We start from the raw sequence: 22,953 nt of genomic DNA, 5'->3' as shown, positions 1-22,953 counted from the left end.
CAAGATGAAATTGTCGGCAAGAAAGGAAAACAAAAGAAAAAAAATCTTGAAGAACTATGCGAATTTCATAGAAACTTAATTATATAGATAGGAGAAGATAATTCACACCAAGAATTGCAAGCGCGAACTGTTTACAGCATGCTATCAGCTCGGGCCGGCAGTCGTCTGAAGAAACTGCTGGGGGCTGAAGGCATCTTGCTTCTGAATCTTGGGTGCCTGAGAAAGAACAAGCCTGCTAAAAGAGTTACAATCTTGAATGGAGTTATATACAGAGCAACGGCTGCGAAAAGGCAGAAAACTATGAAAATGCTGGTTGCTCTGGGGTCCCTCCAACTGAGGAGTGATTGAAATCTTTCTCCTTGTGTTGCCATATCCCCCACAACTGTTTGTATTCTCCCAGCAACGCTCCTCAGCCTGTCGTACCTCATACGAACAATATCTTGAGGTTTAGAGGTGGGGAAAGTGTCAAATTCCTCGTCTAGTTCGTCTGGATGAACTGCTTCTGCCCAAGAAAGTTTGGTATCCATATGTGGAGGGTGCCTTGGCCTGGACCTGAAATTCCATATGCCTATCAGAAACATATAGAGGAATGCAGTTGGGAGGATTAGTTCTGGATAGCAGATCAGTATGCAGAAGAGGATGTGGACTAATATGGTGGTTATTGGATTCTTCCATTGGCAGACTTCACCCAACCACTTGCTCATACTGATGAGGCCGGAAAACAGGGAAACGATACGGAAGAAGTTGGCTTTGCTTCTCCTCATGCTCCACATGTGGGAGTCGACATCCAGCATGTATTCGACGACTTCTTTTCTCAGTGGAGGCTCAGCTCTACCAAGTCTTGATGCCACAATGTTCATGGCCTGATATCTGAGGTTGTCTAGTTGGCTGATTGTGAAAGGATGCAGATAATGCATTTTTGGCAGCAGCGGCCGGCTGTATAGGTATATCATGTGCGCTAAGGACAGGCAAGTGAATCGAAATGCTAGTTGGAGTTCGCCTGTCTTCTTCAGTCCAGATGGTTGCAGGACAAGAAGGGGGTAAGACTGAGTGTAAATCCTGTCTGTTTCTAGAGTCGAAAGACGTATTCTTACTTTCCCGATTCTTGAATCCTTTCCAGGGCCGGGTTTGTCATTCCCTCCCAAGTGAGAGTTATCGAAAACTCCCAACGTGATCACAGTGCAAGGATCGTATACCTCCCACGTATACTGCTCGTTCCATTTGGGGTTCAAGCTTTGAACTATTGTTCGGGTTCTCACCCACTTCTGCCCATATTTTGCCACGCAATAAGCATCCGTGCTGCCTCTTCCGTCCTTGTTTTTCATCGGCATAAGCCCTTGTGCACTCAGGATTCCCACTTCAAGAATCCCAATTGGCTGCTTCCACAACTGCCTAGCAGTTGGCCTCTGATCACTGATATACATAGTGGATTCATCTAGTACATGGTATCCACCCTCAAGACAGGCTCTGAGGTGAATCCTAGTCGAAAACTTGTGCTCCTTCCTCCTGTCTCCTTCCAGAACTCCAAACCCAAACTTCTGAAGGTTGAACCAACGAGAATGGACCGGACGGTGATCCAAACGCCTCTCAAAGATGTGCAGCGGCAGGCTTATCCTCCCAACAAGCTCATCCTTTGATGGGGTCACCTTATTTTCAACAGTGAGGACTAACTGCTCTTCAAAAGGCTCAGCAGCTACAAAGACCAAGTCCTCATTCCAAAATGGATTAGCCGTCCGAGTTGGGCACAGCTTAGTCTTCAGTATCTGATTCCCAACTTGAGCTTTCACCAACACCTGTGGCAGCTGGCTCTTGTCTTCAGATTCCACATCCTGTGCCTCGATTACATTCACCCGAAGGTACCACAGTTTAGGCGAGACGTAAACCTTCGACCTGACGCTGAACACACCTTCTCCATGAACTGTAGCAGCATCTGAGTGCCAAGCCTCAGGAAAAGCCTCATCAGCCTGTGTTCCCATCCAAACTGCAAGCATAACTTCCCCTTTCAACTTACTTTCGCCCCGACGATCCTCTAGCCTATACCACTGAGGGGCTAAAGGGCTATCCGGTGGAACTCTTGTAGGCACTTCATTCATATCAAACACAACTTTTCCAAGATAATCATCCCTTCCAACCATCTCTCTGTCTCTAACAAAGACTTCAAGATCCGTGGACTGAATCTTGTCTTTCGCAAATGCAAACACTTGATTCCACTCAGGGTTCATTTTCTTCTCAAAATGCTGCGTTTTCCCTTTGTAGTTCCCGAGCTTCACCTCAACATATGGATCACAGCTCCCCGTGACAGGGTTCGTTGGGAGGTCCCGAGCTTTCACAACACGAACATACAAGTAATACATCTGCTCCACAAGGTCATAAGTGCTCGTGACTCTGTCACTGCTGATCCACCCTCCACCACCACGAACTCCACCATGCGGCCACCGTTCTCCAAGCTGTGGCTTCGTGTCCTTGATCTTGTAGTCATCTTGAGGGTGGGAAGGGTTCATATTCGCCTAAAAAAAGTTTTCTTTTGAGCGATGGAGGAAACACAAGCCTAGAACTATGCCAAAATAGATATAAATCTTTACATAAACCCCATCTCCATTTCTTTTAAGAAAATGTGAGTATTTGAGCTCTGAAATGTTATCCTTAACTCCTTTTCTACACTGCCTCTTCTGCCACCTTATGCACCAACTCTTTTCTTACACCCTAGACTAGCAAGAAACTTGTGTATATTAAAAAGATGCCTTTATCTAAAGCCATGATTTCTAGTTGGCCACTAAGCTAATATATGCTTTGCTGCTAACTTAGAAAAAGATGCGAAAAAAATATGTCTGAAATATATTCCATTACCCAAAAGGCGTTGTCATGGCCCCATCCATGATGACAAAGGTTGTCTTTAAGACTTGTAAATTTTATTGCAGTCTTTGCTTTTCTTGAGATTCTTGATCAAAGCTTGGTCTCCCTCCTCTGTAAAACTTTGGATATTGTTTAAGGACTCCGTCGCACAGGATTACTGCAGTCCCACCCCCATCAGCCTAGCCCAAACTTAAATTTATCACATCATAAATGCAGTACACTTGTCTGTGATTAGTGTACAATTCTGAAAAAATGAGCAAACATATTTTGTAATTGATTTGATTCGACCCAAACAAAAATTTTTCGAACTTGATGCATGAAATCTAGGATTTAAACCCATAACAAAACCATTAATTAAAGGGAAAATTACAAATATACTCCTGTGATTTAAGGGTGTTGGAATTTCTAGTCTTTCATGAATTTTCGCAATTTGGTCCTATGCTTTCTAAATTTTGGTAATTTTACTCCTTTTTTTTGGTCAATTTAACCGAAAATTTTAATGTGACCCAATTAATTGCAATTTTAGTTTTATAAATAAATTAGTGCAGGACAAAAAATATCAACTCTTCATAAGTTACATAACTAAAATAACATTATAATTTGATCGTGTGATAATCACATATAATTTTCCAATCAAAATTTGCCGGAAACAGGACCAAAATTACCAGAAGTAAGATTCTTGTTGTTAGATTTAAAGAAATGCAGAAATAGTAAAGACGAAGGGTGATATATATATATATATATATATATATATAGGGCGAGTAGCAATTTATCCCTATGATATTGAGCACATTACCACTTATGAAAAAAATATAGCAATTCACTCTCTTGTACTTTTTAAATTGTTTCATTTTAAAATCATAAAGGGGTAAATTATTGTATTTTAAAAATTACAGAGAGGTAAATCGCTGTTTATTTTTTTATAAAGGTTAATTTGCTCATTTACAATATCATAAGAGTGTTGTTTGTATTTTTCCATATATACATATATATAGCATGAACATGAGCATGCGTATAATTTATAAAGATGCTTTTAAGCTTTATTCTTCCATCTTTATTCTGCTTATTAATTTAGAGCTGTCCACAATAATTTCTTCATCAGAACCCAAAAGTGATTCTATCGTTCATCTTTTTTAAATTTACTTATATCTTCACATAATATAAAATATAATTAATTTCTTTCTATCCTATGAGTTATTTATTTATACTTTTTTTTAATTTTATTATATTTATTTATACTTTTTTTTTAATTTTATTATATTTATTTATACTTTTTTTTAATTTTATTATATTTATGAGTATATATGCTATAATTAATATATAATATAATTTATAATTTCATATAATTGACAATAATTTCTGGTATATTTTTTCTAACACACACACACACACACATATATATATATATATGTCTTTGTCCAATTTATTTATATTTAAAAATTGTTTGTCTTTTTTACATATTGGGTAAATTTTATTCTTAATATTTTAAATTACATATTTAGAATTAATGTATTTAAAACTACTTTTGCTAGTCTATTTTTTTTCTCTTAAATATAGAATAAAATTTATAATTCATTTGAAATTCATGTTGATATAATTGCAGTGCCATCTTAATTTATTTTCTAATGTAGATTGGATAAAGAAATTTTATATTTTAATACATTACTTAGAAAATATAGGAAAATAATTTTTATGATAATATAAATTAAAATTAATAAACAGGACTCATTAAAATGATGATAACAATTGATATAAAATTAAGTTCAAATAATTTCAATGGGTTCAGATTTTTATAGAAATAAATATATCTCATTTGAAATTCAAGTTGACATTTATAATAATTTTTAAACATAATTTTTTTTGATAATATAAAATAAAATTAATAATATGAATCAAATTAATTTTATACAAAAAAGTTTGTCATTGCATGAGGCAAATGTTAGTCTTTTGTAACTAAATTACCCTTATGAGAATGAAGATATACTTTCTCATCTATATTAACATGTAAAAATGTATAAGCGTTGTTTGGTTGTAAAAAAAATTTGATTTGCAATAAATCAGTAACAAGTCATAAACCGTTATAAACGTTCTAATATTTACAATTATTTTAAAAATTTTAATATTTCAATGCGTGAAATATGTACATATAATTTTTTTTTAAAAAAAATACCTTCCAATACTATGATTGTCTCATATTTATAAAGTTATGATAGTATTACTTTTAAAATATATATTTTTTCTATTTTATAAATATTAACTGAATTTATCGAATATAATTCGATAGGTCTCGAGTTCAAGATGAGTCTATGTCCATGTTCAAAATTGTCTTAACAAAATGAGTCCTAATTTCGACAAATTGATCGAAAACCTACGTGATTGGCATCCCTAGGATGGACAACCAACCTACATATAAGTTAAAAATCTCCTCTCTTGGACAAGAGTTGTTCCAACAAAATCAACACTTTCCAATTTCCCTAAATAGGAATTAGGTATGGGAAAAAAGAGGGACGATTCGGAAATAAAATTGGACCATGAAGCATAAAAAAATCAAGGTTTTCTTTATCCCCCACCAAAAGTAAGTATCATAAATCAAGAATATTTATGTAGAATTCCACCATAAATCCAAGAATTAATTCTCTTGTCAAATCTTTTTATTTTTCTTTTCCTTCTATGTATTGGGCACATTTGATTCATAAATCGAGTTTAAATAAATACAATAATATAAGTATAATTGATTCTTGCAAATTATTATACCGCGAAAATTTACAAGATGAATTTGGGTAAGAAATATATATAATTTGAAGTTGAGAAAATTACATTTTTCTTCTAAATAAGTCGAACTATGTCGTTCTAATCAGTAGAAAAAGATTAAAAAAGAGAATATCGAAAAAATTATTTTTAATATAAACTTTGATTATTATTTTTATTGATAGACAAAATATATTTAAACATATAATACAATGGGTTAATAGACCCAAGTCGAAGCCAAGCTCTGTCGGCCGCTAAAGCTCGACGGGACTTGGCTTCGCCCCTGAATGTACACCCCAAGAATACAAAATACTCTACCTAAACATATATAGAATCTAAAATTACTAAAATGTTGTCGAATATTGTGATTGCTCTTGAAATTTAGGGTTTTGTTCATATTGCTCTATTTCTGTTAATATTTTTGTCTTTTAATTTTTTAGGATAACATTTTAATCCTACATTCTTTTAATTTTCACAATTTCAGTCGTTTTCTTTTATTGGAGTTCATCCTTCTTACTGGTGGAGTTGAACTCCAACGAAAAGGATTGGAATCGCAAAAAATTTTAAAAAAATATAGGACTAACATATATCCTAAAATTTTAAAGGAAAAAAATACCAAATAACTTAAATTACAGTATCCAAAATGCATATAATCCTTTCTTTTATTAAATGAAATTAAGTTATTATTTATTTCTACTTTTGGGTGGACTAAGTTTATATATAATTAGGAAAAAAGTTTTTACCACACATTTATTTTTTAGGCTTAATTATTTTTTTATTCCAAAAAAAATTATAATAAAAATTTCATTTTTTTAAAATTATATAACACTTGTGTGGACATTGTCCACGACTTGAAGAAATTCTTCTTTTTTAAAGAAAAGGGCCGAGGATTCGAAATTTCCTTTTTTTAAAAATATTATTATTATTATATATTATGATTATTTAATTATAAATTTAATTTTTTTAATTATAATCAATTTTAAAAATTTATAATTAAAAAAATTACAAGAAATTATTACAAATATTACAATAAGTACAAATATTATTTATGATTCGCAATATCGCACTGACACATTTGAAGGATCTTGGCATTGTTGGTATTTTTGCCTTTGATGCGTTTGTGGCCAGTCCATCTCATTATGAATACGTGAAGTTTGGTTTCGACCAAAGTTTTTTTATATATATATGATCTAGATATTGACATGAATGTTTCGCGAATACTTTCAATATGTATTCGTTGGTATTAACACTATTTTTTGATAAATCCTCGTTAAAATTGAGAGTAAATTGATGAACGAAGTATTCTCATCATTAGAGTAGGCACCCAATATCAATATATACTTAATCAATAAAAAATAAGTATCCACGACTTGAATTTTTTTAATTTTTTTTATTCAAGCGTGGGAATTGTCCACGACTTGTTGCAATAATATTTTTATTATAAATTTTTTTTTGTAATAAAAATATGAATAAGCCTTTATTTTTATATGGTCGAGGCCTCACGATCAGAAGATTGTAACATTGAGTTATACAATGTGGATGTATGTTTATATTTATAATAATTTGTTGTTTCGATCTTTGTCTTATTTGAATATATATATTTATTTTGACGTATTGAATAGATATTTGAATTTGAATGTGTTATTAAACGATGTAGTTATTCGAGTACATACTAATATATATATATATATACATACATATATGTATATATCTAATCTCATCTTATTAATTAATCACAGAGCCACATTTTAAATTAATTTATATATTAATCAAACTTTGAACTACACATGTTTGTTAAACAGCAGATGAGTGTGTGCTTAATTGATGATAGGCTGTTGTCCTAAATTAAGGAGAGACGATGAAAAGTCTATTCATAATTAATTATTGTAATTTGTTAACCAAAATTAAGTTGACCGCATGCAAATGATTATGGATTGTCAACATATATACTTAATTAATAAAATAATATATTACAATTAATTAAATTGATGGTAGCTCACAGTGAAAGGGTTATACAAACTAACTATATATATAGGGCAAAGCAATACCCATGGTTAGAGTACGAGGGTTAATCCGTTGAATCTGTATTTGGTTGTTGCCAAACAAGTCGTTAACAAGAACTCATATTAATTAAACCTTGCTACATTTGAATAAACTTTTTTTTTTTTTTAATTCTTTTACCTTTGAGTCAACTCCATCTAAAATTTTCAAGTAATTAAAATGGCATATAGATAAGTTCTGTTTGGATCTTGCACTTTTTTGGAAGGCAAACTCTAAAGAAATTAGTTTTTGGCTAAATTGCAAAATTAGTCCTGTATGTATAGACGGTGGCAAACTTAGTCCCATAAATATTTGACTTTACTGGTAATTTTAGTTCTTTCAATCAAAAATTGGCAGATTTTAGTCGGACAAATTGGGGCTTAGAATTCCGATTGCCAACCTAGCTCGAAGGCATCATCATAGGATGCTAACATAAAATAAGAGTATAAAGAAAAAGAAAAAGAACCACAAAAGTAAACCTTGCCCCTTTGTTGCAGCCCAACACCCTACCTCAGCCACTATTGCGGGCAACCCCTGCCTGTGGCAGCTCCCCCTCCCCCGGCAACCCTTGCCATCCGATCAGAACACCATTCCGACCAATAATGCTCCCTCACACGCCACTGGCCGTTAGCCCACCCTTTCACCTTTCTCTCTCTCTCTCGCTACCCCTTCCTCGCCGTCCGACCTCTATTGTTGGAAACCATTGTCGGCAATAAATTTGCCTCTTCACTGCGCACCTTCCCATACCCTTTTCTCTGACATTCCCATCTCCAGCTAGCTACTTCACTACACCTCTTTGTTTGTTGTTTTCGACTCTTTTCTCCCTCCTCGTTCCTTGCTCCGGCTAATACCAACCGGTATCAGACTTTTATAACAGTTTCTCCTCACCTTCTTCAGCTTTCCCCCTTATGATCAATTTGCATTTCATCCAATCCACTTCAAATTGGGCTCATTTTTTATTTTTTTTAATCCCCTCGCTCATCTGAACCCAAACATTTCATCCCTCAATTTCTCTCTTCGGAAAATGACCCCGGTGCCAACCTTTTGACCAACAACTTCGCCTTTGCCAACCCATCATTTTCTCCCAATCAATTTTTATTTTCATTCACTCCCCCTCATGGGTTTCAGAATTTAACTTCTGTTGCTGAAACCTTTAGTCCCATTATTGATCCTCACATTCTTCAAACCTCATCTTCTGCTAACCTTTTTTTCGCCGTATCTTTGTCATCAACAATCATCTCGCCGAAAGACCACCACCTCTGTGTTTGTCTCCCTACAGCACACACATCCCGCCGATCAGTTTCTGTCAACAGCACCATCCATGTCAAGGCCTCCGATTAGTTTCCGTCAACATCCCGCCACTTCCCCTCATTTCTTCTTTGTTTGCCATGTCAACATTCACGTAGGATCGATGCTGACTGTGTACGTAAAATCCATTTGGATGCCAACCTAAAGCCCCAATTGGATTTGTTAATTTGGTATGGAAGGACTAAAATTACTACAAATTTAAAATATAAAGGATTAAAATTGACAGTCCCATATTACGGGACTAATTTTACCATTCCTCATATACACTTATAGGACTAATTTTATAATTTTATCTTAGCTATACAGAGTTTCCCATTTAATCTTTTTATTTTTTATTTATTTTTTAAAAAAAGGGAAATACATGCCTGGGTTACTAGATTAAATTAATTAATGGATACCTTTTTTCTTTCTATTTGAATGCCTTAGATATTAAAGTAGAAACCTAAATTGTTGTTGAGTGTGTTAATTTGACTACTACCATCGCAAGTAGTAAAACAAATGAATTGACTCTGCATGCTGCGGGTTGGCATTTTCTTCTTTTCTTTTTTGAAAAAAATTAAATCCTGTCCTGATATTAATTTATGTTAAAATCGCATTTTTATTCCTATATATTAGCATCATTTTAAATAATCTTATTTATTACAATTTTATCATATTACATCCTATAAGTTAGAGGATTTTTCATTTTCTGTCCTCGTGTTTTTCTATACAATAATTAATGGAGAAGTCACGAGGTCGTTAATCCAAACACATGCTAGACTAACAGTCCCATGACTTTTCTGTGAATTATTGGATGGAAAAAAGTCGTGTGAGGATTAAAAATGAAAAAAGTTTCAACTTATATGTAATGTGAAAAATTATAATAAATAAGACTAAATTAAAAAAATCATAACATATGGTACTAAAAATATAATTTTTTTTAATCTATTATTATGAACTTAATTAGAATCTTTAACTAATTTGAATTCTTTAATCCAAAACATAATAAAAAAAAATCACATGAATAATCAAGTGAAAATTAGGGATTCATTTTAGATTATTTTGGGTCAGAAATATCGTCTACCTGTATATAACCGATATTTTTTTAGCACAATAACTAATATTGAGATCCCATAATAAGTTCGAATCATACTAGAAGTATGGAATTTATTTATTGTTAACTTTTATTTATATCAATGTATTGTTGAATATATTAAAATATTAATATAATTATGAGATTTCAATTTTATGGTTTGATCAAAATAAAGAGCCTTGAGGGCTTGACCAATATATATAGAAAGAGTAGTTGGAAAGTATTAGATTTGCAATTTGCTCTAAGAAGACCTTATTAAATATATTATACTCATGCTATATATATAATTAATTAATTAAAATAATTAATGATGGGCATTGGAAGATAGTTGCTGACTTAATTACCTAATCCAAATTATTCCAATTTCTTTTTAATATATTTATTCAACACAAAGTCTACTTGGAAAGAGGGAGAGGGAGCTGCTTAGAAGAATGGGACTAGCCAAGAACAACAATTTTAGTTAAATAATTACATACTCAGATATTTTTTGCACTTTTCTCTTCTTTTTCTACACTTTCCACCTGAATATACTATTACATACATATATATATGTCTTAAAATTTCTTTGAAAATGACTCCAATTCTATTAGATTTTTGGACACAACAGTAATCATATTCTATTCATCAATATCAGATAATATAATTAATCAACAGTTATTGTGATGCTTCTGGAGTTGGTAACCACGAGAATTAAAGAAGGGGTTAATAGAGTGAATTAATTGGAAGAAGGGGATGAATGGAGAGGTGGGATGGTCGGACAAGGAACCCAGAAGCGGTTTCCACCTAAAAGGAAATGAAGACCACCTCGTATATGCAGTGGTAGTGTGCAGTGTGGTAGTAGTGTTTGTTAATTTGTTTCTGGGATTTCAACATATTAATAATATATATAGAAAAACACAACACCGCTTTAATTATTATGAAGATTATGATTTGTGATATGTTTTAATTGAATTTCTTACCGGAACCGAAAGTCGTCGTCTTCTTGCGCGGAGAAGAGATAGAAACCTTAAAATAGCATTTGTCTTTTGCCTCTAATTTCTCTTTGGCATTCAATTCTCTCTCACTTGTTTTCCTCTCATCAAATCCCTTCTCCTTCATTTACTACTACTCCACACAACCGACTCAAACCCCTCTTTCTCTCTCTACACTTTTATACACACTACTTTTGGATGTACATACATATGTGTGTATGTATCGATTTTGGTGGTCTTGGAATATTTCTCTATAAAGTCAGGAGAAATGGGTAGGCAGACTCCATCAGTTTCAGAGGAATTGTGAGAGAGAAACAAGAGAGAGAAAGAAAGAATGGATTCAGGTGGAATGAGTGATGATGAGCATGGTGGTGTACATGTAAAGAGCAGTATTTCTGAGAAAGAAAAGAAGGTGTTTGAATACCCTCTCATGGCGTCAGGCAGCAATAACAACAACAATGATCATCATCATCATCATCATCATCATCACATGATCACTAGTACTACTGAAATAGCTTTGCAGCAACAACATCATCACCATCAGATGGACCACATGATCAGCCCATTTCATCATCAGACGTCCACATCGACCTTCCCCATGATGCAATCATCCCCCTCGTCATCCTCAGCACCCCTTCCTGGAACTTTCAATATGTAAGAATTTCCACCTTTTTTCAGTCGCTCAATATATATTTCATCTGTATGATTCTTGATGTGGGGTTATAATATATATTGCAGAAGCAAAGATGGCACCGCTTACGACTTGGGCGAATTGGATCAAGCTCTTTTCCTCTACCTCGACGGCCAAGATCATCACTCAGCTCAAGAACAACGACGTAACTACAACCTTTAATTTCTTCTCCGGGGGGGTGGGTAAGGGTGGGGTGGGGGGTGTATTGGTTTTCCAAAGCAAATTCATCAGTTGAAACCATAGATTGTACTTTCTTTGACCAGATCCTCTCATGGGGAAAAAAAGATTTTCACTAAGGAAGACAAAACCAAAGACATATGGCTGTCTTTATTTCTTTTTCTTTATCAATTCTTGTAATATTTGGACAAAAAATCTCTAACAAACTCAAACCAAAGTTTTGTTTTTCTTAATTTTTCTTTTTGTTGTTTTTTTAATAATATAAGCTTAATTTTTTCCTTGGTTTGCTGTTTTTAAGGTTTTTTCTTGTCTATGCGTGCAGAGGGTTCTGGGGTGAGGCCACACACACTCAACATTTTCCCTTCTCAGCCCATGCATGTAGAGCCATCCGCAGCAGCAGCAGCCCCAAAGGTATAGATACATGTCATCAAAGCCGTTGCAGATTTCTGATTTTCTTGATCTCATGATCATCATCAATTTTCTTGTCTTAATCATAATTTGAAACTAATGGGGTTTGTTGGATTTTGTGTTTGGTAGGGAAGTAGTAGTAGTACTGGATTAGTTTCTCCCTCAGCCAGTGGTTCCCAGCAGAGATCATCTCAGCCATCCATGCCCTCATCTAACCCTAGAAATGATGTTGCTTCTGCTCCCGAAACAACCAAAGTGGTTAAGGTTAGAACATATGTAAAATACTAATTAAATTAAACATTTGATTAGTACAAGAGTTAGTTTGTTATACTTTTAATAATTTTGTATTAATTAAGTGAGATTTTGTAGTTAAGTCTTTTTTAATTGAAAAAAAAGTATAATAATTTTGCGTTGTTGACAGCGTGAGGGCAACCGCAAAGGGCCTACCTCAAGTTCAGAACAAGGATCAAAAACACCTGACCCAAAGGTTCTTTCTCTTACAAGCAAATAATTAGACAGTCTTCCATACCCTGCATGTCTCTCTCTCACACACACGTGCGGGTGTCTGTGTGTGTTCTTGGAGTAATTACTATAATTAATCTAACATTTTTCAATTAATTGCAGACACTGAGGAGGCTTGCTCAGAATAGAGAGGCAGCTAGGAAAAGCAGGCTTAGGAAGAAGGCAAGTTCAAGAATTGGGTTTTTTTTTCTTGTTGGGGATAATTATCGAGCCGGAATAATTTAATTTAATTTTAATCTCGTAAATAATCGAATTATCTCTCTCTAATTAATTAATCTTGAATTGAATTAAGGAATTTTGGGTTTTAATTGCAGGCTTATGTTCAGCAGCTTGAGACATGTCGGATGAGGCTTACCCAGCTAGAACAAGAAATACAAAGAGCTAGATCCCAAGTGAGATTAATTAATTAATTACTCTTTTTCTTAATTATCATTCGTTAACTATTAATTAATTACGCTTAATTTTCTGCCAGGGATTTCACTTGGGAGGATCTGCACTTTTAGCAGGGGAACAAGGCCTTCAAGTTGCAATGGGCAACGGAAATTCCGGTCCGTATTAATTAATTATAATATATTCTCATAATAATTTTAATTAAATCAACTACTAAAATTTATTTATTTATTTCCATAAGCTTAATTAATTAGTGTATTAATTTTACGCGGTCCCAGATGCTGCTAATTTGTTTGACATGGAGTATGCTCGGTGGTTGGAGGAGCACCACCGCTTGATGGCGGAGCTGCGCCATGCAATGGAGGACCATTTGTCGGAAAACGAGCTACGAGTCTTGGTGGACAGCTGCTTGGCACTCTATGACCAAGTGATGAACCTCAAGAACATGATCGCCAAATCCGATGTTTTCCACCTCTTGTCCGGCATGTGGAAGACTCCGGCCGAGCGCTGCTTCATGTGGATCGGCGGTTTCCGCCCATCTGAGCTCATTAAGGTTTGTCAATACATAAATAGCAGAACCCTAATTTGGACAGAACTATTCTTAATGAAAGCAAAATAATGACAGCCCATAATGTATAAATTATAAGTATTTGAATTGAGATTTTTTCCTAAAGCCCTTACAATTAAAATAGCCATAGAATTAGGGTAAACCCAGCAAGAAAACTTTCAAAATTTCTCAAAGAAAGGCAAATTTCATGCAAATTAACATGGTGTTTGTACTAATGTTCCATTCTAAATTTTTAGATAAAACATGTATAGTTAAGCATGAACGTACGTATATACAATGACGAAATGGTATGATGATGGTTTTCCGTATTAGGTTGTTAGTTTGATTTTATTCCCAACCCTCTCATAAAGCCCATGTCTCTTACTACCAGTTCTTACACATGCGTCTTGATTCTTGCACGTCTTGCTTTCTTTACCTGCTTGATACAAATAATATTCGAAAGATAATTTAAATTGAACTACCTAAATCTTGTCAAATTATTTCAACTAAATCTTAATTTTGAATACGATAGATGATGTACAATATATTGCAGGTAATAGTGACCCAAATAGAGCCATTGACAGAGCAACAAGTTGTGGGAGTATGTGGGTTGCAGCAGTCAACAAGGGAAGCTGAAGAAGCCCTCTCTCAGGGTCTGGAAGCTCTGAATCAGTCACTTACCCACACCATCACCTCTGATTCACTCATTATCCCACCAAACATGAATACCTACATGGCTCAGATGGCTCTAGCCATCAACAAACTCTCCACCCTTGAAGGTTTTCTTCACCAGGTACCATTCTTATTACATCATTAACTGATCTTAAACAAATAATTAGGTGCAAGAATTAGTTCCACAAGGTGTCTATAGTACGTGTTTGGTATGTGCTCCAACTCCAAAAGGGTTGTAATGATAGTCCGGAATTAGGGGTACTGAGACAAGATATCTCCATCATGAAGATATTAAGCCCATATTCTGAATGATGTCATTTTCACAACCCTTTGACTTGTACCACATTAATTCAACACACACTATTCCTTATAACCTTAATTATTGATTTTTGAGTTTGGTAATGAATGAATATATACAGTGACAACATAAGTATTAATGTCTCCCATAATATGTTGAGTAGAATTATATCAGTTTACTTCATAAATTGTCTGATAGCTTTCTCACTTTGTTTGAGTGCACAAACCTCTTTAGAGCCTTATTCATGAACAATCTCTTTGTCATATTGTCAAATTCAAAATTTTCTTTTGTCAGATCTATGTAATAATAGAATATAATAAATAACTTGTCATTTTATGCGGGTTTTACGTGCCGTTCGGTGGGCGAATTTATTTTTTTAGGTGATTGGTGGGCACTGATTCATATGTTAGACGCATCTTCAACAATAAATTTATTCGTAACGGACGTAGACCGAGTCAAATCGAGTCGAGTCGAGTCGTTCGCTAGCTTACCTACTGTTCGGTGGATGAATTTAATTTTTGTTAGTTGTTTGGTGCGCGTTACTTTGCATGTCAGACGCGTGTTGGAATATAAATTTACTGGTGAACAGACGTGGACGTCTCAGTCACGTCGAGTTTTTTGTTTACATAACGTTAGGTGGATGCATTTAACTTTTTTTTTAATTGATCGGTGCGCACTGATTTACATGCCAGACACGTGTTATAAAAAAAAAATTTATTTATAGTGGACGTGGACTGAATAAAGTCGAGTGAATTTTTCTAGCATGCAATTTATTTATTTTCACTTATTGTACCTTCTCATATTTTTCTAATTGGTACTCAAATTTCTAGAAACTAAAAGGTTTAAAAAGACATTTGAACCACCCTTTGACAAGCTTAAATCACCATTCTTTATGACTAGACAATCAAATCAAATCAAGAATGAATACAAGAGTCGGATACTAATCATGTCAATGCAGAAATATGGAGATAATTAATTAATCAAATTCCTTAATCAACCCAAAGTCATATATATATATATATATATATATATACATATATGCATGAGGATGAGTTATATACATATAGACTGCAAATATCTAAACCCTCATATATACGTCCTTCTTGAAATCTTTAGATAATAATATTTAAATTAATCTGTATATATACAGGCTGACAATCTGAGGCAGCAAACGCTTCACCGGCTGGATCAGATCCTGACGACCCGGCAGGCGGCGCGGTGTTTCCTGGCCATCGGAGAGTACTTCCACCGCCTCCGTGCTCTCAGCTCCCTGTGGGTGGCGCGGCCCCGCCAGGAGTAATGGACAATGGAGTAGAAGACGACGAAACCCTATCTATAGCTATAGCTACTCTTTTCCTTCTTTTAGTTTTTATTTTCTAAAGAGTATTTATATATAGCTAATTAATTTGCTATCGTTTATGTATATATTTTTTTGTAATTGTCTGTGTTTTCTTTTTTTTTTTTTTCCTTTTTTTGGTGAAGATATATAGATAGAGGACAGTGCTGTCCAGACATTAAGATGCTATTATAAGATATAATTATAATTAGTTAGTTAAAAATTTCTTTCTTTTTATTTTTTGGTTGTGTGTGTGTCAGTGTGTGTGTGTGGTTCTTCATTTTTCTGCTTTGGTATATTGTCAGGTGGCTAATGGTTTTCCACCCATTTCTGACTGAGAAACAAACACACAAATACATACACAAAATCCATAACCCCCCCCCCCCCCCCCCAAAAAAAAAAAAGAAAAGAAAAGGGGAAGTGGAAGATGGGGTATTGATGAATTTGAATTTGATGAGAAAAGAATTCAGAAAAGTATTTCAATTGATTCATATTACAAGATTTGAAGTTTATTTATATTTGATAATTCATAGTTCAAATTTGGAGGTAAAGGGTTTAAAATTTTTTGAATTTATAATTATGACCAAATTACATTTGAACCCCTGTTATTTTTAAAAATAATTGAAAATATATTTATATTTTATAAATATATAAAATTATATTTTTTATCTTATAACTTCAAGTCATTCGTTCCTTTGGACCTATAACTTACCCTATTTATATATTTAGTTTTTTTAATATAAATTTAGTTCTTAATATCTCATATTTAAACTTTTTTTGACAAATTCAGTCATACATTGACAATTTTGGTCCTAACGATTTATAATTAAAGGATAAAAAAAGATCTATTACAGTGTAAAGGGGACTAAAATTATCAATACGAGACTAACTTTGCCAAAAAAAAAGACCAAATATGAGATGTTCAGAATTGAATTTGCCAAAAAATGACTAAATGTGCGAGTAGAGTAAGTTATAGGACCAAAAGTGCTAACGACCTAAAGTTACAGGATAAAAAATGTAATTTTGCCTTATAAACATTTGAATTGGTTAAAATTCAAATTCTTATTATCTTACAGATTCAAGATCTAACGGTTATGATGGATTGATCTAATCATACAACTTTGATGTAATTTGATGCGTATCGAATTTTAGCAGTACCACAATATATGGCTGAAGAACTTTCACAAAAATTCTAAGATTATTGGAGGACTGACTCTACAAAATAATGATCAATACTCTCGTACGTCAATAATGTTCTTACTAAAAATAAACAAAACTATAATCGAAGTGAGAATAGAAGTGAAGAAAATCGTTTGGAGTGCTAAAAGTATATTGAAAATAGCTTAAAAATGAGAAAAAATGAAAGTTTGAGTGTGATAACTCGTGTTACCAAAATGACTGCATCATCCCTCAATTTATAAACATTCGTAGAAAAGCTGATCCGAGAGTTATTGGCGGAAAATTTGATGCCCTTAGATGGCTACGTGTGTTAGCTTTGTAACAAAAAAAAGAATCGTGAGACTTTGACTTATTTGGACAAAAATATGACCATTCGACCTAGCATTGCCAATCTGCCTAGGTATATAGGGATCAATTCCAGTCGGGCCTCTTGGAGTTATCTGAAGATTTTTTATTATAGCGTGTCTTAAGGTGTTAGTCACCTGTATGACATGATTGCCCTACTGTATGATGATTCGACTTGTTATATTGGGCTTACTTAGGTCTTGGCCCGTTGGGCTTATTCGGAAGGGGCCCATTTCTTTTATTCTTGGGCTCAAAAAATATTTGAGAAGGTATCACAATCAATAAAAATTCAATGAACAATTAAATAAGAAATAATATATAACATTTAAGAGCATAATGGTCTTTTGATATAATAAAAAAAATAAAAATTAACACCATTAGCTTTAATTAACAATGAGGATATATATGCTATATTTGAGAAAATAGAAGGAATTTTTTGTCTATTTTTAAAATATAGAAAAATTATTAATTGAGTTTTAAAAACACATAAGAAGCTTTATGCAATTTAACCTAAAATTATTCAAACAAATTCCAAGAATTTATATAACTAGTGATTTCAATTCCGGAGCCTAATAGAATCAAGAAAAGCTATAGCTTAAGTTGTGTACAAAAAGTTGTTCCGTTTATTATTATTATTATTATTTTATTAATAAATGGATATTTGTATATATATGTGCATAATTTCTTTGTAATATATATATATATATATATATTTTCAATATATGAAGTAGCTGCGTACCCACAATCTAAAGTATTTGATATTAAAAGAAAAATCAAAAGTCGAAACCATTAATTAATATGTGGTTGGTATATAGTAGGTGGACTAAAATCAACACCTATTGGTTTCGTTTATTATTTTTCTTCCTCTTTTACAATTATATATATATATATATATATGCTCTCTCTTGAATTTGATGTACATGAATACTCCTTCACTTTTAATTATATAAATTAAACATAGGTGTCATATTATTGCACACACGTGTCCAAAAAGACTAGATTTTAAGAAACTAATAAGTGTCATATCATGCATGTGTTTTTAAGTTACGTTGATTCATTAATTGGGCTTCAACTAAAAATAAAGACATAATGTCAGATGGGCTATTCAACAACAACTGTATTGCAAGAGGTTCCTGCCCAATTCTGCTTCTCTCTTTCTTACAACCTTTTTCATTCATAGGTTGACATATTTCGGTTTTGAACCCAACTTCTATCTTCAAAATGTTCATCATGTCCCCTTTTTTCTTTTTTGTTTTTGTTTTTACCTATTGAGCCTAGCAATTTTGGCTAGTAAACAAAGCGTTGTAATTACAATCATGGCTAACAATCTTCCTCCATCTCCTCCTAATCTATTCTAATTAGGCGTAATTTCTTTTTTATTCTTGGATATGACGTGTGAGTACACATTCATATGAACAATATCAAATTTCCTGAAAAAAGTTACATACACAGCCGCCGACAACAAAAACATATTTTTAACTTTTTTTTTTCTTTCTTCTTTGGTCCTTACTCGGTTGAAAATATTAAGGGGTGTTTGTTTATATCTAAATGTTAATTTTTATTTTTTTATGAAAGCTTGTTTGTTTAGGCCAATTATTCCATTGGAAAGATCCATTTTCAATAAAAGTTTGCAGCCTAGATCTACCGAAAACACACTTCTCAAACCGTTCTTCTAAATTCCATCGTTGCCTATGTTTTCAGCTATACATAGGATATGACATGACATATTATCATGTCATATTGACTTTTTAATAAATAAAAATAATATTGTACTATATATATTAAAAAATACCAATATATTCTCATTTCTAATCCTATAAATCTAGGTATGTAAACATATCCTCCAAATATATTTTTATTTCTCATGAAAAAATAAAGTATTTTTATCCCAATAGAAATACTGGAAATTAAAGATAAAGATGGAAACAAAGGTAAACGGGCCGTAAGGTTTCCATACTGTCCAAATCTTAGTTGCAGGGTGGTAATGGAGCACCACACAAGCACTTATTATGCACATATGAACTAGCATCAAAGCTCTGCAGCTGCCCACCAACTGGAATCTGCCCACACAGCCTGTTGTAGCTCACATTCAAATACTGCAAATTCAGCTGACTCAACCCCTCCGGCAGATTCCCCATGATCCTGTTGTGATTCAAGTCCAACGACGTCAAGCTCTCCGGAAACTCCACCTTTGTCAGATCAAACTCCAACATGTTCCTCGAAAAGTCCAGGATTTGTATTGTCTTGTTTGTGCCAAACAAGAATGATATGTCCCCTTCAAGCTGGTTTCTTGAAAAATCCAGCACGGTGAAGTTTAGGTCGCCTAATGATCGGGGAACGCTTCCAGTCAGATGGTTGTGGGAAAGATATAGATCGGGAACTTTCTCGGTGAACTTCCCGAGGGAGTCGGGGATGCTGCCGGTGAGCTTGTTCCGGTCTAAGTGGAGAGCGTCGAGGTTCGGGAGGTTGGAGATGGACGGAGGGATGGATCCGGATAAGTCGTTGAACGATAGGTCGAGGAAAGTGAGGTTCTTGAGCTGGCTAAGGAATGTAGGAATAGGGCCGGAGAGGTTGGTGTAACTTAGTCTAAGTAGCTTAAGGTTAGTGAGTTTGGATATGGCTTCTGGGATTTGTCCGGTGAGGTTGGTGAGCTTTCGGAAGACTAAGGTTTCGAGGAAGGGGAGGTCAGCGATGGCGGCCGGAATCTGGCCGGAGATGTTGGCGGAGAAGAGGTTGAATTGGACGATGCGGTTGGTGTTGGGGTCGCATTGGACGACATACCAATCACAGCAATCAGTGCTGGGATCCCATGAGGCCAATTGATAAGGGTTGTTGAGGGATTTCTTGATTTGTAGGAGGGCTTTCTTGTCATTTGGGTTGCATCTCTCTTTGGCTGAGAGAGCAGGGATTGTTTGGGAGAGAAAGATGAGAGAGAGAATGGAAATCTTTAAGGGCATCATGTTTTGTTTTTGAGATATAGTTTGGATGTGGAGTAGAGTATACTGTATATATAGTTTGGATTGTCCAACATTTGACTATTATGTGTTTAATGAAGGTAGTTTATTATAAAGATAATTATAATAATTAAGATGATAGTTTTTTCTTTCGTCAAGTAATTAACATATTAATTCTCCTTTTGACTAGGTCTGCTTTTTATATGATCTTCCACGTGTCGCTTGAATGTGAAATTCTAATTTAAACCAGGCTCGATCAAATTTACATCAATTATTTGACAAGTGCAATACACTTACCATGTGTTTGGTGTACAATTTAAAAAAAATGATCAATCACGTAACAAGTGGAATATAATTGTTTTGTGATTGGATTGATTCGGTTCAACTCAACCTGATCTGGACAAGAATTTTCCCACTTGAACTTGTGAGATGATTTATTCCCTCTAATCACATCGGATTCTGAGTATGAAAAATATATTTAAAGTCGATTTTATTTAGGGAATATTTCAAAAGTGCTTAGGTAAGCTGAAGATTTAATAGCCGTGTTCTACAAGAAAGGAGTGTGAGAACAACACTGGAAATGTCCCGATTATAATCATTTGATACTTAAGTTAGGAATGCTAAAAAAAGAAAATATGAAAATCGTAAGAATATTTAGGGTAACAAAAGTTATACCTAGGGCATAGAGGAGTAGTATTTATATGTATTCTCGAATTATATGCTTACACGTAAACTATTAATTTAAAAAAGGTAAATTACAACAGACTCTCCTAAAATTTATCATAATTATAAATACCTCATTTTTATTTGAAAAATTACAAATATCTCGTTGTGACAGCTAAAGTACTTGTAATTTTAGGAGATACTGTATTGTAATTTTCAAATAACGATGAGGTTTTTGTAAACAAATCTTAGGGGAGCTCCTTTGTAATTTACCCATGTAAAAAAAATTGTATGATCATTAGAGGTCCGACATACCCAAATTCAAGTTAAGTCGAAATCAAATCAGTATTGATCCAAATCGAAATATGCGACCTCCCTTAATCAGTCCAAGCTCTCAACATAGCCGCTCCAGATTGTTAGGTTTGTCTAGTTCGTCCCCAACTAAGATCATTCGAAACTCAAGTTAGTTTTGATTGAGACAAACATATACGATATAAGAGTTCGAATGAATATAATAAATGTATGTTATCTTAAATGACTTAGATCTGAAATATTTATAGGCCCTAAATGTGCATTATGGATTGCATCAAGCAGTTCAAACAAACGATTTTTTCGAGTCTTCGCACAGGTCGAGCCCCCGATTGGCTCATATCTCAGCTAAGTTTAACATTACCAAGAAATTTGGGGGATTTTTGTAAATTTTTTATACCATTACGTAGCCCCACATTATAGTTATGTTTTTTTATTCATATAAAAAATAAAATTAATGAAATTATCAATTTTAAAATATTATTTCAAAATGTTTTTGTAAAACGAATTCGATTAAATTGAGTTAATTTGATATATTTGGAGAAAAGAAAAAAATCTTTGAGAAAATAAAGTCGCGAGACGAGAAAAACAAGAATAATTGGAAAAGAATAGCACGACTCTACAACTCTAATGATTAAATTCGTTAGCACCTTCACTGGACAAGTATAGTCGTGTTAGATCATTTCTCCAAAATCTCTGACCCTGACCATTGACCGCGAGAGCGACATCTCAAACTTTTCATACGAAAAGGATAAAATGAAAATTTCCATCCTATAATTTTGATTTGAATTTATTTTGGTCCTTTATTTTTTATAATTTAAATTTATTTTTTATCTATTAATTTTGCTTAGATTTAGTTTTTAACCTAATTAATTTATGAGTCTTTTCTCCTTTTGATGATAAAAGGCTAATAATTCATTCTAATACTCTTATATCATTTTAGACGAGTTGATGGGTATACATATATCATCCCTACAAAAAGACTGAAACGCCCTTCATTAAGGGCATTATGGTCATTTCCACGATCAGGATCCGCGTGTTTTATAGCGGGCGGGTCGCAGATGACCCGACCCGGATCGCATAGACTAACGGAAGACCCGGACAATGACGACCGTTCGATCAGAATGTGAATCAGCAAGATAAGGCCACGTGGCCCAGTATTTGCCGTACAACTGTGTACTATAAATAGACCCCGATACGCCATAAATGAGATAACTGTTATGCGTTAATTGAGATCGAACTTTGAGATCACATACATTTCACTCGATCAACCTAACTTGAGCGTCAGAGGGTCATTGTCGGGGACGTGCCCGACGAGCTCACGGTTCGTGTTTTATTCTCAAGGGATCCAAAATCAGCTTCGGAAGAATTAGTCGACCCGCAGTGAGATCATCACAGAAGCTCGAATAATTCGACCCGGATCACGAGTATTAGCTATGAGATATAAAATGAATGGATATATGGACCAAA

The 22,953-nt window shown here is 33.9% G+C and overlaps 3 protein-coding genes across 3 annotated transcripts; 1 reads left to right on the top strand and 2 right to left on the bottom strand.

The window, feature by feature from the left end:
* Positions 1–63: 63 nt before the first annotated feature.
* Positions 64–2,763, bottom strand: FTIP1 (C2 calcium/lipid-binding plant phosphoribosyltransferase family protein). The gene has a single exon (XM_011080550.3). It carries the CDS (start codon positions 2,499–2,501, stop codon positions 132–134), a length of 2,370 nt encoding a protein of 789 aa, XP_011078852.1. The 5' UTR covers positions 2,502–2,763; the 3' UTR covers positions 64–131.
* Positions 2,764–10,998: 8,235 nt separating this feature from the next.
* Positions 10,999–16,256, top strand: LOC105162512 (bZIP transcription factor TGA10). The gene is made up of 11 exons (XM_011080551.3): positions 10,999–11,646; positions 11,731–11,828; positions 12,183–12,271; positions 12,398–12,532; positions 12,690–12,755; positions 12,893–12,952; positions 13,105–13,182; positions 13,263–13,338; positions 13,459–13,733; positions 14,281–14,520; positions 15,848–16,256. The coding sequence occupies exons 1-11, from the start codon at positions 11,327–11,329 to the stop codon at positions 15,995–15,997; spliced, it is 1,587 nt and encodes a 528-aa protein (XP_011078853.1). The 5' UTR covers positions 10,999–11,326; the 3' UTR covers positions 15,998–16,256.
* Positions 16,257–19,396: 3,140 nt separating this feature from the next.
* Positions 19,397–20,556, bottom strand: LOC105162513 (polygalacturonase inhibitor). The gene has a single exon (XM_011080552.3). The coding sequence runs from the start codon at positions 20,515–20,517 to the stop codon at positions 19,525–19,527; it is 993 nt and encodes a 330-aa protein (XP_011078854.1). The 5' UTR covers positions 20,518–20,556; the 3' UTR covers positions 19,397–19,524.
* Between the last annotated feature and the right edge of the window lie 2,397 nt (positions 20,557–22,953).

Source organism: Sesamum indicum, linkage group LG5 (assembly GCF_026168435.1).
Source record: "Sesamum indicum cultivar Baizhima isolate 11 linkage group LG5, ASM2616843v1, whole genome shotgun sequence".
Lineage (NCBI taxonomy): Eukaryota > Viridiplantae > Streptophyta > Magnoliopsida > Lamiales > Pedaliaceae > Sesamum > Sesamum indicum.
Note: the sequence above shows the minus strand (reverse complement) of the source record. Positions and strands in the feature narration are given on the sequence as shown.

Coding starts and splice junctions, on each gene's coding strand:
- FTIP1 (XM_011080550.3), bottom strand. CDS start 2,501: ATGAACCCTTCCCACCCTCAAGATGACTACAAGATCAAGGACACGAAG.
- LOC105162512 (XM_011080551.3), top strand. CDS start 11,327: ATGGATTCAGGTGGAATGAGTGATGATGAGCATGGTGGTGTACATGTA. Junction 12,533..12,689: donor AAACAACCAAAGTGGTTAAG/GTTAGAACATAT, acceptor CGTTGTTGACAG/CGTGAGGGCAACCGCAAAGG. Junction 13,734..14,280: donor GCCCATCTGAGCTCATTAAG/GTTTGTCAATAC, acceptor AATATATTGCAG/GTAATAGTGACCCAAATAGA.
- LOC105162513 (XM_011080552.3), bottom strand. CDS start 20,517: ATGATGCCCTTAAAGATTTCCATTCTCTCTCTCATCTTTCTCTCCCAA.